Source organism: Centroberyx affinis, unplaced genomic scaffold (assembly GCF_046629955.1).
Source record: "Centroberyx affinis isolate AG114_WGS23_722 - 3 ecotype Tasmania unplaced genomic scaffold, CSIRO-AGI_Caff_v1 ptg000288l_1, whole genome shotgun sequence".
Lineage (NCBI taxonomy): Eukaryota > Metazoa > Chordata > Actinopteri > Beryciformes > Berycidae > Centroberyx > Centroberyx affinis.
Genome location: NW_027278967.1, coordinates 40,506 through 60,351, shown reverse-complemented (window position 1 = coordinate 60,351; position 19,846 = coordinate 40,506). Strand labels below are relative to the sequence as shown.

At 41.3% G+C, this 19,846-nt stretch overlaps 1 protein-coding gene across 1 annotated transcript; it reads right to left on the bottom strand.

The window, feature by feature from the left end:
• LOC139640556 (NLR family CARD domain-containing protein 3-like) lies at nucleotides 1–19,548 on the bottom strand. Its single transcript, XM_071514731.1, has 15 exons — nucleotides 19,390–19,548; nucleotides 14,117–14,253; nucleotides 13,609–13,719; nucleotides 12,915–13,025; nucleotides 12,497–12,673; nucleotides 12,160–12,270; nucleotides 11,421–11,585; nucleotides 11,004–11,182; nucleotides 9,101–10,907; nucleotides 8,117–8,290; nucleotides 7,693–7,866; nucleotides 6,385–6,558; nucleotides 5,868–6,041; nucleotides 5,176–5,225; nucleotides 1–4,254 (listed from the first exon to the last, which is right to left on the bottom strand). The coding sequence occupies exons 2-15, from the start codon at nucleotides 14,227–14,229 to the stop codon at nucleotides 3,578–3,580; spliced, it is 4,197 nt and encodes a 1,398-aa protein (XP_071370832.1). The 5' UTR covers nucleotides 14,230–14,253; nucleotides 19,390–19,548; the 3' UTR covers nucleotides 1–3,577.
• Nucleotides 19,549–19,846: the final 298 nt, after the last annotated feature.

Genomic DNA, 19,846 nt, shown 5'->3' with positions numbered 1-19,846 from the left:
TATTGTTTATTATTCCTGGGGTCAAAGCATAACATCACGTTACATAAAACAAAGACGTACATAATATTGTATGAATGAATGAAAAATAACAAAGAGAAAAAATACAGACTGGTACAATTAGGCTGTACCACAAAGAATGGTGGAAACATTTTTAAAAAGTCAGTGTGTCATGGGTAAAGAGTCCAAATTCATTAATCAAGTAGATAGAGAGACAGATAGATTAGCTTATTTAGCTCCCACTTACCTTGAGGGAAACTGGGATGTCATCAACAGTTTAATGACATCAAGTTAATAAGTCAACAATCAAGTTAGATACAATACAACAAAACCATAAAATAAAAATTTAGTAAAATAGATGCCAAAAAAAGTATTTCTATAAAATGATAATGAGATACATTCTTATTACAAGATATAAAACACCTCATTATCGTGATCATATAATGTGCAAAACGATTTTTTAGTTTTAATCACAGTGGTGATCCAAACAAACATGCTTAAATGTGACCTTCAGAAATAAACCAATCTGAAGCCGTATCAAGCTGTTAACATGCTTGGTCCATGTAAATGTCAATATTTTTAAAGTGCTTGCTGAGTAGAATTACAATGACCTTTTTAAAATGAACTTATAACATAAAAAAAACAACCAAGTCAAAGCCATTTTGCACAATCCATGTCTTAATTATAGCTCAAGACCCTTTAACACTTTTCCTCCTGTTCTTCTACATCTCTCCTCCTTGAATGAAGTGGATTTATGATTTTAAAATAAAGATTCACTCCCTAGTAATTATGCACATATACCTTCCAAGAAAAGTTTTATTGATTTGAAAAGTTAGCGCAACAAAAAAACAAAAAAAACAATCCAAGCGTCACTTTGGATGGACAGACTGACAACTTATTTGGCAGATAGTTGCATTTCAAGAAAGATCACCAACTGCATGAAAATGTGAGTGGTGGTGGAGGGAGCTGGAGCAGGAAGTGTACCGACCGTCTGGACTCTGTTGCACATGTGCGGTCACTCGCTGCACATGTTCCTCTCTGGAAAACATTTCTGCACATTCTCTGCACGAGCCGGCACGACCTGTTCCCCGTTCTGACAGAGTGACACTGAGCAGACAGACGACGCACATGTGTTTTTGCACGCTGCTATTTGTCTGTACATGTGGACAGCTAGTAATGCACATATCCAAACCAACACAGTCTCGCACAATGTTGTGAAATGAGCACAAACTCTGAAAGTCAGATTCCATGTTTTTGGACAGGAATCCAGTTCAGATCAGCTTCCTCCTCCAGTAAAGGAATCTGGTCCAACAGCAGGAACTGTTCTAGACATTTTCACCTGCTGGTCACATGTAAAAGGTTAGCTAACACTTCAGTTTAGCAGCTAAAACAGTTAGCTTCAGGTTAGCTTCAGGTTTCGCTCACGGTTCAGTAAATGAAAACCTTCCGCCGTGTTATTTCAATGTCAAACTACTTCCTGTTTCTAGTCCTCTCTCCTCCAGCTGATCCTTTTCCTGCTGGGATTCTTCATTTCTCTCACTCTGTGTACAGAGAGGCTGTTTGTATTTTCAGACATCGTGCTCATTTCACAAAGTTTCGTGACACCAGACGGTTTAAACAGTTCATTCTGTACATTTGCTGTCAGCAGCTGTATAGTTTCTGTAAAGCTAGGCTGCACGCCTCGACACATCCTATACATAAACATCTGGACTTGTTAATGTCAGCATGATGCACATATACACATCACAGTTTCATACAGTATACATACTGATCTTTTACATTATTATATACTGTATACTTTCATTTATATACAGTATATAATACATATATTATTCCATATTTAAGAAAGCAATCATAAAAACTGCTAGTAGCATCTGTATGTAACAACTGTAAGAAACTGTGACATAATCTGTACATTAGTAATCCATACTCCTCCCTATATTTCCAACCAATAGTTTACTTAACATGTCTTTAAATTGACACCAGCATACATTTATATAACCCCACAATTGTTTTCATTCAATTTTACTGCTTTACGTTTATTACATTTTACTGTTTTTACTGCTTTCTTTGGATTTTATTTGACTTTTTCCTCTGCAGAATCCTATTATTTTGTCTGCTGTAATGACCCAATTTCCCCATGAGGATGAAGAAAGTTCCAAATTATTTTATCTCTAAAGGATTCATTCCCTTGTAGATATGTATGTTTCATCGATTTGAAGATTTGCAGAGAAGAAACGCTATGTGGGGCTCGCTGGTGGAAATTTAAGAGACTGATTGACAACTTATTGGCAGATGGATGCATTTCAAGACCACCGACTGCAAGAAAAATATGATTAGGAATGACCAAATTCAACCAATCACCGTCAGTATTTTTAGCCAATTACCTTTAAAGTATCAAAAAAAAAATCCACATCTTCAACTCCTCCCCCTGCACCTTCACATTACTCTCCATCTCAGTCTCTTCCTCTACACTTTCACCTTTCACCTGCTTCATTTCGCTTCATCCACTGAAACTGCTGTGAAACCTGCTGCTTCCTCCTGCTCTGCTGTCAAATTCCTCTTTTCTTGGACTGCTGCTTTGCTTCATGAAGGTTTGCTTAGTGCCAAAACAAAAGCCTCCACTTCCCTGTTATCCTGCTGTGGTTTTCTGTTGCTGCAGTTTGAGTTTCTCTTCTCTCTCTCTGTTCAGTCATGGTGGCTATCACTGCTCCTGTAGTCTGTCCTGTCATGTTAGTGAGCGTGAGATTACCTGCAGACATCCACACACCAGGAAGTAGCTGCTGATTTTCTAACTGTAGCGGCAAAGTCAACGCATGAATACAATATTTTGTTCAGCGATCCTCTTTCAGCGATCCGCGTTCCAACAACACTGAGCTTCCACAGCACCTCGTGTTCACTGGTGGAATATATAAGGTGAACGCAATTTCACTCACTACTACAACTAAAGATTTCTCTCTCTCTCTCTCTCTCTCCCATAATGCATCACCTTTTACCTTTGCCTTTTACCTTTTACTGTTGGTAAACAGCTGATACTTCTCTAAGTTCAGCAGTCTTCAACCTTCCAAGGCTTCACTGACTCAGTTTGATGTCAAGAGCAAACTTCTGACAAAACAGAAGCAAGTCTTAAGTCGGAGTTTTCAGCCATTTCTATCGTTAGCGTAGCTAAACTAACAAAGGAAACTTGTTTCTTTCCGGGTCGTGTGTCTTCAAACTGGGAGCCAATCGAATGGCTCCTCTGGCTCCACAAGTTCTCGCTATCCAACGTTTTGTAACGAGAAGTTCTCCAGACCTCTGCGAGCTTGAGACGGAGGAGAGGCTGGGTGAGATTAGTCGGCAGGTTTCAGCGAGGACCCTGACCCATCTACCGTCCCGCCTGGTGTACGGGCGCACGCTGGATCCCCCTCATGCACGGCTCTTGGGGCTCTGCGCCGTCTAACCAGAGCATAACACAATTCACATACGCACTATGGATTACAATAAACTTTACACATGCAGGCGTAAACGAATGAGCATACAGACCCCGGCTCCTACAGAGATGCTCCTCACTAGCAGCTAATGAGTGACAGGGTTACTGAGCCTAGCGGTTAACCAGAAGGTCTGGAGGGAGCTGGGGAGCCACTACAATACGCGCTTTGCTTAAGCGTCTTTTAACACCCCTTAGCGTCCTCGGGCGGGCCGTTCGCGGTGGGGGTCGTCCTGGAGACTCTGGGACACCAAAGGCGGCTGGACGAAGGGACGCCGAGGAGCCCCAATAAACCCCGAACCCGAACCCGGGGTAGAGAGGCTCGGTGAACGCGCTGCAGAAGGTGTAGAGGAGGCTGCGTGTGTCGGAGGAGACTCTGTAGAAGGACAGAGTGCCGGCGGGCCAGTCCAGATACACTCCCACTCTGTTGGACCCGGAGGACGGGACAGGGACGGCGGCGTCCTTCCCTCCGTGCCAGGCGATGTATCTGTCTCCGTGGCACTCCAGAGTCCAGGACTTGTCGTTGAATCCGAGCCTGGAGTCGCCGCCTTTTTCCTTCCTGCCGGTTCCTCGATACGCTACCGCCACGCGAACCAGTCCGCTCCACTCCACCTCCCAGTAGCGGCGCCCGGTCAGGCCCTCTCTGCACAGGACCTGGACGCTGCGGTCGAACCGGTCCGGGTGGGCGGGGTACGGCTGCTCGTCCCACAGCCACATCACCCTCCTGTTGTCCTTAGACAGATGCAGCTCTTTGTGCGCCGTGTTGGGGTCCAGAGTGAGGTCACAGCCATCTGAGAGAGACACGTAACATGAGGAATCACCGTTCACTGACACTCTGCAGCAGTTCACAGCTGCTATGGGAATCTACTAGGGAGAGGTGTGAGCAAGTCAACTTCGCTCAAGTCCCAAGTCAGTCTCAAGTCTTGAGGCACAAGTCTCAAGTCAAGTCCCAAGTCTAAATGTAGATTACCAAGTCAAGTCCAAGTCAAGTCCATGTCATTAATGTCAAGTCTCAAGTCTAAATGTAGAACAGCAAGTCAAGTCAGAACAAATCAAGAGTCCAGTATCAATTTAATATCTTAAAGAAAACTAAATATCTAGGACTTTTCAATGCAATATGGTTTTAATAGGATAAAAACGTGGTAAGAGCATCATGAGTTTGATTTCTATAATCAGTTTCAACTTCAATAAATTCAATCATTCCATACAAATTCAGAAAACAGAATTTAAATTCAGTCGTCTGCTGGAACAAATCGCATCACTTTCAATCTAAGTCATTTACACAAACACAAGATCTCAAGTCAAGACTTTAGAAACCTTTTCAAGTCATCAAAGTACAAGTCAGAGTCAAGTCTCGAGTCACCAGAACCCAAGTCAAGTCAAGTCTCAAGGCTTCTCTTCATACATCAAGTCAAGTCTCAAGCTATTAAAACTGTGACTTGAGTCCAAGTCATGTGAGTCGAGTTAATGGTTTGCACTTTTGTTTTTATTTGCTCAAAATATTGTGATAATATTGAACAATTGAATCCATATTGAATCCAGTATTGTGTATTGAACTGAACAGTTAGCTGAATTTATTGTAACATCCCTACAATCTACCAGAGTGAAGCACATACTGTAGATGCAGCAGGCTAGTGTGTGTGAGTTAAGTATGTCTGTATCTGTTTTAGCGAAAAAGAGTGTGTTAGTACTAGAACATGCTCAATACTCACATCTTCTAAGGATGTCAGGTTTAATCCAGTGTTCTCCTCCATGATCCACGCTGTAGGGATGAACACAACAAACAACAAATCATCAACAGGTCGACTCAAACACAATGTCTGCCACTAAAATCTGGTGAACACTACACGACTTCAGGCCCGATTTAGCTGTCCCAGACAAAATTTTGAAAGTTTTCGGGACGGTGAACAGCCATTGAAAACTTATGACGAAGAAGCGGAAACTACAAAACACCACACTAATCATCATGGCCTTGAAGGAGAAATAATTTTTGGCTTTATAATTTACTCTCCCCAAATCACTTTCTCCTCCAAATCCTCCACACTGATCCAACATGGCGCACGAGGCAGAAGAACAGGAAGCTTTGCTCATAACGGAGCTACTTGATAGAAATAAGAAGAAACAGACCCTACAGTATAAATTCAATAAGAAACTGAGCTGGAAAACCTCCTTGTTTTGGTCGGACCGTCGTCTCTGTGTTCGCCACTAGGTTTTAATCTGACGGAGATGGACTAGAGAGACTAGACAAGACTAGACACAACTAGACAAGTAACTACAGGAAACAAGGTGGTTTAACGGATGCGGTACAGAGATCTTAGGTGTTTGAGAGTCGTGTTGAGCTCGGAGTACCTGGGATGAACCAGTGGACTTCGTCAACATGTTCTGATTCGAGCCTCTAACTGACCTGAGAGAGTCCAGTCTCCAGTGTGGATCCTCCAGTCCAGCAGAGAGCAGCTTCACTCCTGAGGCTCCTGGATGATTGTAGCTCAGGTCCAGCTCTCTCAGATGGGAGGGGTTGGAGCTCAGAGCCGAGGCCAGAGAAGCACAGCCTTCCTCTGTGAGCAGACAGCCTGACAACCTGCAGGGAAACACATGACAAGAACACATGATACACTTTATTTATACAGTAATGCTGCACCCAGTTTGAGCTTCCCTCCGCCCACTGTGTGATTTTGAAAAATGCAAGACAGTGGGGAGAGGAGGGAGGTTTGGGGTCAGGCTGGGTTTGTAAGAAGAGGAACAGGGTGGGCCGTCTCAAATCTAACTTTATACTGGGGCTGTTTTTTTTTGTTTTTTTACCATATATCTGAGAAAGGAGCAGAACAAACATTTATTTGTATGAAAATGTCACTGATTATTACTTTGACAAACTGCTGTTTATTTTCAACCAGATGTCCAGATATGCGACAGAAGATTCTCACCTCAGAGTCTCCAGTCTGCAGTTTGGACTCCCAAGTCCTGAAGACAGCAGCTTCACTCCTGAGTCCTGCAGCGCGTTGTTGCTCAGGTCCAGCTCTCTCAGATGGGACGGGCTGCAGCTCAGGGCCGAGGCTAAGACTTCACAGCATGTCTCCGACAACCTGCAGTAACTCAGTCTAAATAAAGAACAAAACACCAAACCTTATTAAATTACTATACATTTGTTTCAGACCACGCACTGTGATTGGACGAGAGGTGTTCAGGGCACTGATTATAACCACTGTCATGTCATGTCATGTCATCCCAGGCTGCATTCAGAACTAGCCATCAAAATTAATTGGATTTGGGAATCCACCCTTTCAAATTTCATGGCCAATCAACCAAAAACGGGAATTGGGTTCAGTGGAGAATGGCAAACAATTAGGAAAAAAAATGTGTGCAGCAAATCATAAACAAGACTAGGTCAAAACCTAGTATATAGCTGGACCGTGTATGGGTGTGCCACATGCCACGGCTGACCAATGGTGTAACTAACTCCACTGTAGACGGTTAATATACAGACTAATAGTCCATACATCCATACTGATCTCCGTTCCAGCGCGTCCCGTCTCCTTTCTCCACCGCACCCACGGCCCACATTGATCCTCCCGATCCAAGCCCCGGTCATTCTGGTACCCATCGGTGCCGAAAACACTGTTTGCCGGACACCCGGTGACGCATCGGCGTCGGGACCCCCGCCGAAACCTCGGCCGGATGACCGGGAACAAATCGGTGCCCAGCTATCGGCACTGGCCGGCACCGTGCCCCCGGGAAACTCCGGGAAGCGTCGGTCAACGCGCCGTAGCTTCAACTTACATGCATGATATTGGTCAGCCTGCTTACTGTGTGGGAGAAATGGGCTCCCGATCTCAGCGGAGGAACAAGATGGTGACAAAACGAAACTTACATTTCTGGCTCTGTGAGCCAAGGAGGTTCTGAGCTTATGATGTGCCACGTGCCACGGCCGACCAATGGTGTAACTCAGTCAGTCAGTCAGTCAGTGAGTGACAGACATTCGCGTTTATAGGGCTGGCCCCGCTGTTGTGGTCCAGCCAAAAAATAGGAATTGGGTTCAGTGGAGAATGGAAAACAATTAGGAAAAAAAATGTGCGCAGCAAATAATAAAAAACATACTGAACTGGCCAAAAAGAAATGGCGAACGCTCTTTTCCCTCAGACAGACCGCCTCTTTCTAGAGCATGAATCCGCCACATGCAGACAAAAGTGTTACCACAGTCTCAACACACGATCAACAAGCAAAATACTGCTGACCTCAGAGTCTCCAGTCTACCGTTTGGACTCCTCAGTCCGGTAAACAGCAGCTTCACTCCTGAATCCTGCAGGTCATTGTTGCTCAGATCCAGCTCTCTCAGATGGGACGGGGTGCAGCTCAGAGCCGAGGACAGACTGCTGCTGCATGACGCTGTTAGTCCACAGCCGGCAAGTCTGTGAACAGAGTGTACAGGATAGATCAGACAGGTTGGGGTAAAAACAGAAAGTGTAGGTGCAAGGTAGACCAGATAAACAGTTTTGATCTACAACTGTCCACCATTTGACAAACCTGAAGCCTCCTCTTACAAAACGATTGCTGACGAGATTTAGTAAAGCACAGTATATTCAACAGTACTGATGTCCACCGGTGTTGTTGCATGGTTAGATGCATGTTTCATTCAGTGTGAGAGAAAAGGATCTTCACCTCAGAGTCTCCAGTCTGCAGTTTGGACTCCTCAGTCCGGCAGACAGCAGCTTCACTCCTGAGTCCTGCAGCTCGTTGTTGCTCAGGTCCAGCTGTCTCAGATGGGACGGGCTGCAGCTCAGAGCCGAGGCTACGACTTCACAGTTTGTTTCAGAGAGCCCACAGTCAGCAAGCCTGAGATCACACATTAAATGTCATTAATAGGACTAATTATCAAAACAAAGCCAGCCACAAGCACAGAAAACCCTGTTTACCTAGAAAAACCTTAGCTGTAATAGCTGTTGTTGTTGTAGAACTCATTTAAAATATACAAAATAAAAACCCAACCATAATATAAGCATTACTCATTAATCAAAACAAAGGGCATTATGAAGAGAAAATAAGAGAAACTAAGTATATAAAAGCAACGCAATGTAAAGGTTGTAAAAACTACAATCTGTAATTTGTTGCTCAGTCTTGCGGCTGTGCCAGAGCAAGTACAAAAATATACGCCCAGAACAGTTTGTTTTAAGCAAAAGCTAACCTTGCTGGCTAGCTAGCATGTTGATGCTAACTAGCATCATAATAGCTAGCTACAGTCTTGCTATACTAGTAACTATAGTTTAGATGTCATAAGCATGCTAGTTAGCGGTCAGCATGCTAGCTAGCCAGCAGGGTTTTTGTAATTCCTCTTGCGAGGGTCCACATGAGCCCAAATTGTAGCTTTAAGAAGTGATTTTGTAATTGTTATATGGTTATTGGTTTACTCCAAATTTTAGTGGATGTGGCAGAAAAAGCACATTTATGTTTTAAATTTCCAACGTTGTAAATCCTAAATAGGTAAAATAAAAATCTTGTAACATAAAATAATTATGCAATACTGGATTACATAAACTAGATAAAAGTGACGTCTGTTGATATGATAAAGTTCCCTTCTTAGCTCATGCAGCTCTTTGGGTTTGTCTTACTCTTAGCATTGACGTTAACATTGATGTCACTACTAACCGAGCCGTTCTGCAGTTCCTCACAGCTGGCATCAGTCTGAAGCGACCAGCCCGGGATGTGTTGTACGTTTTCAGGTCCAACACGTCCAGAACCTCCTCTGAAACCTGCAGCATGTAGGCCAGAGCGGAGCAGTGGATGTCAGACAGTTCCTTCTCTGACCTGTCCTCCGACCTCAGGTACTCCAGGATCTCCTGATGCACCGAGTGCTCGTTCATCTCCATCAGACAGTGGAAGATATTGATGCATCTGTCAGGTGAGATGATACCTGTGTACAACTCCTTCAGGTTGCAGATGGCTCTCTGGATGCTCTCTGAACTGCTCTCGGTCCGACCCAGCAGCCCTCCTAAGAGACTCTGATTGGACGACAGTGCGAGGCCATGAAGGAATCGGACAAAGAGGTCCAGGTGGCCGTTCTTACTTTGTACGGCTTGGTTCATGACTCTGTCCAGAAAATCATCGAGGGATGTGTTGTCATGGAACTCCTCTCCAAATTCATCCACATGGAATTGCCCTAAGACTCCCATGTTCCCACTTGTGTAACAGTGGTACGCGTAGACGGCGGCGAGGAACTCCTGAACGCTCAGATGAACAAAGCAGTAGACCGTTTTCTGGAAGAGCACGCACTCTTGTTTAAAGATCTTGGTGCAGACTCCCGAGTACAGCACAGCTTCCCTCACATCAAGACCACACTGCTCCAGGTCTTCTTCATAAAACATGAGGTTTCCTTTCTCCAGATGTTCAAATGCCAGCCTGCCTAGCTTCAGGAGAACTTCCCTCTCAGTCTCCAGCAGCTCCTGTTGACTCTCTTTATATCTCTTGTGATACTTCTTCTTCTTCCTTTTAGTCTGAACCATCAGGAAGTGAGCGTACATCTCAGTCAGGGTCTTGGGCATCTCTCCTGTCTCATTTGTACTCAACATGTGCTCCAGAACGGTGGCAGTCATCCAGCAGAAGACTGGGATGTGGCACATGATGTGGAGGCTCCTCGTTGTCTTGATGTGGGAGATGATTCTTCTGGCCAACATCTCATCTCTGAATCGCTTCCTGATGTACTCCTCCTTCTGTGGGTCAGTGAACCCTCGCACCTCTGTTACCCTGTCAATATACTCAGGAGGGATCTGATTGGCTGCTGCAGGTCTGGAGGTTATCCAGAGGAGAGCCGAGGGCAGCAGATTCCCCTTGATGAGGTTCGTCAGCAGAACACCCACCGATGATTTTTGAGTGACATCAGATATGACCTCACTGTGCAGGAAATCCAACAAAAATCTGCTCTCATCCAGCCCATCCAAGATAAAAACAACTTTACAGGCAGCAAGCTTCTCTGCTGTGACCCTCTCTAACATTGGATGGAAAAGCTTTATAAGGTCCAGTAAACTGAACTGCTCGTCTTTGATCATGTTCAGCTCCCGGAACGAAAGCAGGATCATGAGATTCACGTGTTGGTTTGCCAAGCCCTCTGTCCAGTCCAGAGTGAACTTCTGCACAGAGAACGTTTTTCCAATACCAGCAATACCCATCGTCAGTACTACTCTCATTTGTCTCTGATCACCAGGTAAGGGGATAAAGATATCGTTGCAATTGATTGGCGTGTCATGGAAGGTGTCCATCTTGGATGCTGTCTCAAGTTGCCACACCTCGTGTTGGGTATTAACCCCTTCACTCTCTCCCTCGGTGATGTACAGCTCGGTGTAGATGCTGTTGAGGTGCGCTCCACTTACTGTTTCAGCGGCACCTTCCAACATCTGTTCAAGATTCTGTCTCAGAGTGATCCTATGTTTCTTTAAATCTTCTTTTAGACTGTAATCCACTGAAAGGGAAGACAAAATATTTATCAATGTTAAACATCCATTATTGATAGCAAATACCCAAATATGGTGTTTGGAGTACCAAATGTTAGTCTTACTTCGTTCAATGTGGATTAGACTCTCAAAGTCAAAGTCAAAGTCCCAGACATCCGGATCAGGCCAGGGGGTGTACAGACGGTCAAAACCTTGACCATGGGCAGTAGAACCTGGATTCCAATGATCCTCGCCACACGGCAGGTGATAGGACAGATCCTCAGTCACAACACCACTAACACTCCTGTGGTGAGAAAGACAGTTTGTTTACCGCAAAGGCTTTCACAGCAGTGTGGTTACACAGCACCAGATTCCAATGTAAGACATCATTGTTCAAATATACAGGTAATAAACAGGTAATTTCAGTTATCTGACTGGTAAAAGATGCATCCCAACTGTGGATTATTGCGTTAATGGGTCACGTTTACAGCACAGTTTACAAATTGGGTTCAGCGACAACGGAAACACAAAATGTTTCTAGCCTTTTCTCGTGGAGCAGGAGTTTGAGTTTTCTCAAACGATTTGTCATGGAGGGCCTTGATGGTTTTGGTTCTTTTCTGAAATTCAGAGGGTCCAACATCGAGTCGTGACTCTTCATAGACAGTCCGCTGGGTGTTGGAGACTCTGCTCTGCTGTGGTGATAGATTCTGTTAAAACACAAATTAGCAGTCACAATCATAATGAGCTGGGAATTTCACTTAATTTCTTTAACTGTCAGGATTTGTTAGAACAATTACAGATAATACCAGCCACCAAAATATCATTGCTGTTGGGTGAAAACCTTGTAACTCCAATTTTGGTTAATTTAATGTTCTAAAGTCAATTGAAGGGACTACAATTCCACCAAAACACATGAAATATATAAAAATAACTATATCCAACATCTCTAAATTGATCAGCATCACTTTATACCCCCTCCCTCCGCAATTTGTATCATTAAATTAGAAATTTAGTTTCATGGACCTGGGATTTACGTGCAATTTTGTTGAGCTGGGATAGCCAAAGCCACACCTGCGCCGTATTGTGTAACTGTTTCTTTTTTTTTTTTTTTTTTTACAGCTTTTTATTGTCTATGTTGTTTAAAGGGTCTGTACTGTCTTGTCTTGTCTTATTTGTGGTGAAGCCAAAGACAAATTCCCACAATGTGGACAATAAAGTTTTCGTTTTCATATTAATCACGAAGTACAATAAACACACAGGAATTTATGTTGGTGACGTTACCTTGATGGTTTTGGTTCTTTCCTGAAATTCAGAGGGTCCAACATCGAGTCGTGACTCTTCATAGACAGGCCGCTGGGTGCTGGAGACTCTGCTCTGCTCTGCTGATAGTCTCTGGAAGGACCAGTGTGCAGTTAAAACACAAATTAGCAGTCGCAATCATAAAGAGCTGCAAATTTCACTTTAACTGTCAAGATCTGTTACATTTACAGGTAGTACCAGCCTGACAAAACATATGAAATGCATAGACAGAATTCTATCCAACATCCTTGGTATTGATCAGCATCATTTTAATTATGAAGTGCAGAAAACACATAGGAATTTATCTTGGTGACATTACTTTGATGGTTTTGGTTCATTGCTGAAATTCAGAGGGTCCAACATCGAATCGTGACTCTTCAAAGACAGCCAGCTGGATGCTGGAGATACTGGTCTCTGGGTCTTGAAGACAGGAGGAATCCATAAGTCTCTGGGTCTGCACACCAGGTCTTCACTCAGACCTCCACGATGGCGCCAGCTGGGAGATTTGTGACGTGTTAACAGCATGTTCACATTAACATCAGTGTGTTTGCTGGCTAGTTAGCTAGCTAACAGTTTGTTCAGGTTAACTGAGCTGATTTTTCTCAAACTACAACTCAGAGTGTTTTGGAGTAGAGACTAGGGCTAAAGACAAGACAGTTTACTCTGTCACAGTAACCTACATTTGGAAACAAATCCACCTTATCACAACTACAAACATTTATTTATCTTGATGTTACCTTGATGGTTTTAGTTCACTGCTGAAATTCAGAGGGTCCAACATCGAGTCGTGACTCTTCATAGACAGTCCGCTGGGTGTTGGAGACTCTGCTCTGCTGTGGTGATAGATTCTGTTAAAACACAAATTAGCAGTCACAATCATAATGAGCTGGGAATTTCACTTAATTTCTTTAACTGTCAGGATTTGTTAGAACATTTACAGGTAGTATCAGCCACCAAAATATCATTGCTGTTGGGTGAAAACCTTGTAACTCCAATTTTGGTTAATTTAATGTTCCAAAGTCAATTGAAGGGACTACAAGTCCACCAAAACACATGAAATATATAAAAATAACTATATCCAACATCTCTAAATTGATCAGCATCACTTTATACCCCCTCCCTCCGCAATTTGTATCATTAAATTAGAAATTTAGTTTCAAGGACCTGGGATTTACGTAAATGTCCATGCAATTTTGTTGAGCTGGGATAGCCAAAGCCACACCTGCGCCGTATTGTGTAACTGTTTCTTTTTATTTATTTTTTTTACAGCTTTTTATTGTCTATGTTGTTTAAAGGGTCTGTACTGTCTTTTCTTGTCTTATTTGTGGTGAAGCCAAAGACAAATTCCCACAATGTGGACAATAAAGTTTTCGTTTTCATATTAATCACGAAGTACAATAAACACACAGGAATTTATGTTGGTGACGTTACCTTGATGGTTTTGGTTCTTTCCTGAAATTCAGAGGGTCCAACATCGAGTCGTGACTCTTCATAGACAGGCCGCTGGGTGCTGGAGACTCTGCTCTGCTGTGGTGATAGATTCTGTTAAAACACAAATTAGCAGTCACAATCATAAGGAGCTGGGAATTTCACTTTTGTTAGAACATTTACAGGTGGTACCAGCCACCAAAATATCATTGCTGTCGGGTGAAAACCTCGCAACTACAATCTGGGGGATTTTCATGTTCTAACCTCAATTGAAGAATTACTTGCTCCTCTATGGTTTGAGAAAATTATATAACCCTTGGGTTTATGAAACCTTTTTAAAACCAATTAGAAAAGCTGAAAAATAAGGCTGTTTTTCCTGGGTCCTGAGAAATAGACACGTTGGAGATGTTTTTACCCGACAACAGCACTAAATGAAATATACAAGTATCATTTCTATCCAACATCCCCAGAATTGATGAAGTGCAATAAACACACAGGAATTTGTCGTTACCGTGATAGTTCGGGATCCTCCATGAAAGTCATTAGTTCCCACATCGAGTCGAGACTTGTCACAGAGAGACCGCTGGGAGGAGGCGGCTCCTCTCTCTCATTATACACACTCATTTTTAATGCTCACACCAACAGTCTCTGGCGGGAGGAAAGATCAGTACTGTAAATATGGCAGAATGTGTGAGTGATAGATACACAGATATTGTATCATTCTTCAAGAGGGAAGCAGTGAGTTCTTCTTTTACAAAATGTTTAATCTGGATCAGAATTACCCTCTAATCTTCTTTTTTATAATCCAGAATCGGACTGATCTTGAATTATTTTTGCCATCCAACATGACTCTCTTTAAGTTCTTATGCATTGTATACTTGTGCAGATAAGTGAATAAAATAACTTAGAAACTGACAATATACACTTTTTCATTTAGTTCACTCGTCCTTTTGGGCTGAACAACATGATGTAACATCATTTGTCCAGCAGATGGCGACACAGCTAATTCAAGTGTGTAAATCTGGATTCTGCAGACTCAGGAAATAAAGGTTCAATTGTACTTTTTGTCCCATCAACAAAAGGTAAAATAAGATAATTACATATATATATACATTAATATCTTCAAAAAGTATAGAGGATCAAGAAGTTGAATACATCTGCACATCTCCTAAAGTACTGAACCAGTTTAAAGTTGGAAAGCCTTAGCCTTTAAGAAAAAAAATACATAAATAAATACAAATATAATAATGATAATAACAATAATAATAATAACATAAAAAAGCTGAATACATCCACTCAATTTCTGAACATTTTAAAGTTGGAATCGGCTGAAAGTATTGGTCCAAAGTTTTCTCACCATATTTTTCATTTACGTAAAATCGAAGAAGAAACATATTTTCATTGATTTCCCAAATGTTTTCTTTGTTTCTATCTTTGGTCAGATACTGCTTTGCTTGTTTTTGACACTTTTAACAAACTTCTTAACATCAAAGAAAGGACAGTCTTGTTTCTTGATTGTAATACTGGTCTGGCTTCAGTAGACAATACTCTTCAAATTGTATGTCTGTCTGGTAAATGACATTACACATGAGTCCAAACACAGTATTCAGTTATTTTGTATTATTTTTGAACTCTCTATCCATTATGAAAACTAACAAAGAAAAATCTATAAAATCTTGCTAATAAACACCATAAATAGCAAAAACTAAAACTAAAAAAAAAGAACAGAAAAGGTCTGTTATTCAGTTGTATTTACTTCAATTCATTTTTAAAAAGCCCTAAAACTTTTGTCTTTACCAAGTCAGTTTCTGTTAGTTTAAGACCCTCTGTCATCTTCAGCTGGCTTGCTTCTGTATTTACATATTTATTTTACATTGTTTCATGTTTTTATCTATCTGCTGCTCAATATGCCTCTGATGCAGAATGTGACTTTGCTGGGTCTACATGACAAGTGCTATAAAAAAATATAAAATATAATATAAACAATATATATAATATATAAAATATAAATTAAAAAAAATTAAATAAAAAATCCCAATGTGACTGTTTGTTGTACATGACATGACATTACTCAAAAAAAAAAAAAAAAAATCCCAATGTGACTTGGTTGTACATGACGTGCTCAAAAAAAACCCCACAACAACCTTGAATTTCGCATGGGGATTTTTTTTTTACGGCTCACAGCGCAGCAGACTGCACCTGAACAAGTCTCATTCTGCCAGCAGAAGACGGGCCTAAACTAACTAACTGACAAACTGACTGACTGACTAACTGACTGACTGACTAACTGACAAACTAACTAACTGACTAACTAACTGACAAACTAACTAACTAGGCTAATTGACTGACTAACAAACTAACTAACTGACTGACTAACTAACTGACAAACTAACTAATTGACTGACTGACTAACTAACTGACTGACCGACTAACTAACTGACTAACTAACCGACTAACTACTAACTGACTAACTAACTAACCGACTAACTAACTAACAAACCGACTAACTGACTAATTAACCGACTAACTAACCGACTACCTACCTAACTAACTTAATAACTGACTGACTTTAACAGGATGCTGAACAGGCGGCTCGACCTCCTTTAAGTTCAATTTTCGTCATTTTGGACTCGACTCATCACCGTCACCTGCCGCCCGACGACAGGACAATGTAACCTCCACACAATGTGCATGAAGGTACAAGAAAACAAGTAGATCGGCGATAGTTTCTTTTGTTGGTGACTGTGAAGTAAAATGGCGTTTCTCCTCCTAACTACACCCTCCTGGTTCGTTTTAGGACTGATACTAACGCGATACAGCCGTCTCAAACCACAGTTAACACGGTTATAACAGCTGGTACCAGGTCCAACAGATAAAAACACGCTGTACTTGTATAAATTGGTATAAAATCTTTACCTTTGGTGTTTCTCTTGGCATCTTGTTGCTGTTGGACTAAATTAGTTTCTTTCTCTTTCCTGGTATGTACAGTCACACCCATGGAATGACTGTACTTCCCTCAAACCGTATGATTCATATCACATGGGGAAATACACTCGAGGACATTATAGAAAATGTGTTAACTATTACATTTACTCTTATTATTTCAGTCCTGTTCTTTCTGTCTTTCTGCCTTTGACCTGGTGGACTCGCAGCAGGAAGCAGGGTTGCCAGATCTCGGAGAGAAACAAGCAAATCAAACCGTCACAAATTGAAGCCCAAATCAAGCTGCCACGTTGTCTTATTCTGTGTGATGGATCATGAATCACTTACAGAATAATACAGTGAAGGACATGTATAGACAGTGGACATTTTTATTCCTTTGATTTATTCAGGAAGGTTATTTCTGCCTTTTTTTTTTTTAAGTCATTTTCACCCTTCACTCATGTGCTCTTCACTCATCACATGCTGCTAAAAAAAAAATAGATTTTTTAAAAATAAAAAGTAGATATCTGTATTTATATTTTTCTATCCTGCTCTGAAGACCAACAGTGTTCTGTTATGCATTTTTCTTTTATTATCGTTAATCATTATAATGTATGTGTGCCCTATATTGGACATTTTTGAGTTGCATACTACATTTTTATGGGCCCACACAATATCATTATTATTTTTAATTTATTCATATTATAATGAACAGTACTGTGCAAGTTTTAGGCACCATAGATTTTTTTTATATAAATTGTGTCTTAGATGTTTGTTTTCTGCATCAGTGTGTCAGTAGAGCTGCTCTTTATAGTATTTTTTATTTTATTTTATATTTAGAAACTTTTAATTTCATTATTTTTTAAAGCATCTTCGTTTTACAGATTTTTTTTTACATGTGCTTAAAACTTTTGCACAGTATTGTATACATATGCAAATCCAATGCTGAATCATTATTATTTATAATGTAATTGCAGAAAAACTTAATAAAAAGAGGGAGGGGGGGATAATAATAATAGATGAAAAAAATAAGATTGACTGCACCTGCCCATCACAACTGGTCCTCTACAGTAGAAAACATGACAGCTGTGTGTTAAAACTGTTTTACATTGACTTCAGTTGTATTGAGTCAGTCTATTGAATTGCTTTTGAAATTGAATTGAATTAACTATTTACCTATTATCCTTTATTTGTAAATGGCTTGTTACAGTATTTCACTTTTTCCTTTGATGTTGCTTTGGCAATATGCCAATAAAGCAGATTTGAATATGAAAAACAAAAAAAAACAAAAAACAAAACGACAGAGACAGGGAGCGGGAGGGAGCGCGAGGGAGCGCGAGAGAGCGGTTACAGGGCGAGGCAGGCAGCTGTGCTCGAGCGGGAGGGGGGAGAGACAGACCGTTGATTGGTCAGATAGCGCAGCTGGGGCGGCACGTGGGAATGATTGACAGCTCATCACTGACAACTCATCTCACAGTCGTCGTTTCTGCGCGGTACGGCGGCCGGACGCAGACAAGCTTTAAGAAGGAAAGCTTTATGACAACAAGGACTAAATCATGTCGATGTTTTCAAGAGACTTTCTGAAAAAAAAACCGACAAAAAACAAGCCCATTTTCCTGATATTCAAGCAACATGGCAACAAGAAACTCAGCGGTTTCTTTCCAATCACGTGACAAACTGAAACTTGAACCTTGTGACTCATGTTCCACATTTCAGTTGCACTGCAGGGCTTAAAGGTACAGTGTATACCGTAATTCACCTAAGCACTGCGCATGGCAAAAACACTGACAATAATAATACTAATAATAACAACAACAATAACAATAGTATCCAAAAGTTGAATATATCTGCACATCTCCATTCTGACATCTGTTTTAGTCTTGGAGGAAAAAAAAAATAAAGTTGAAATCTCTAGCTGAATGTTCAAAGTCCATAGTTTTAATACTCATATTTAAATAAACGGTAATACTACTACTACTACTACTACTACTACTAATACTACTAATACTAATAATAATAATAGTATCAAAAAGTTGAGTATATCTGCACATACCTGACCATTAAAAAGTTGCAATAGAATCTTCAGCAGAAAGAATGCATTCAATAGACAAAATGTTGTAAATAATAATAATAATAATGATAATAATAATAATAACACTAAATGTTTGCTTTAGTCTGAGTCTAGTTTCAGTGTGTGCAGTTACTGCCTGCAGCAGACTGACAGCTTCCCGCCTGTTTGCCCGCTGCAGAGTTTCGTAAATATTAACCTGCTGGCACAAAGCCACACTCTGAACCACTGAACCAGAACTCAACCACAAAAACATGCACACCCTTTCATATCAACTTCCGCATACAGACACAAGCCCCGCCCACCTTATCCTGTTTACCAGAAGTTACATTAGATCAGATTGTGACACAGAGAAGTAGCCTAATGTCACCTCCGTCTGCAGACTGTTTTGCCTTCTCAGGTCACTGCTGCTGACAACATGAAAAACAGAGACTGAGCGCAGGAAGTCCGAGCCAAACTGAACCTTCATGAACTTGCTGAACACACAGCTTGCAAACAGGCTGAAAACAGCTTGCAAACAGGCTGAAAACAGGCAGAAAAAGGCTAAACGAAGCTCTTTCAGTCTTCTTTCTGCTTGCTAAAGGGAAGAAACTGCAGCAAACGGAGCAAAATGACTTTATTGTTTCTCTCCTGACCCAACAACAGGATTCTACTTTACAGACGTGGATTTAATAAGAATAACAACAACATATATGTGTAGCATTTCTGCTGGTATGGAATCTAAACCCTAGTTATGATCTTTTTACATTTAAAACACAGAAAGTCGTTCCTGCTGCTCTGCCCTGTTTACTTACTGCTTCGTGTTTTTTCTCCTCCTGGTCGCTCAGCGGTTTGCTGCAAAGTCACACAAAGGAATGTTATGTTCCCTATGAATATGTTCCCTCTTCTGCTAAAGTTCACTCCTCCCATGCATCTCATATGTAAACACGAACATGTGATAAGGGCTGAATCTGATTATTACAGCTCAGGCAAAAGTCAACAGACAGGTTGAGGCGGGTCTGGGCATGCTGATGCAAGCATGGAAGCAAACTGGTTTGGAAACAAAAAACTGCTTTGAAATGAAATCCCTCCTCCCTCCCTCCTGCAGAACAATGAAGTAGATGAAAATAAAATCTACAGAGCAGCATTTCTGGTTGTGCAGGAGAAATTTCTCAGGGTGAACATGACACTTAGAAAAAACATAAAGCATGGAAAAATAAATCATGTGCACGGAGAAACACTGGAGAACAGACAGGTTTGTGTGGCTGTTGT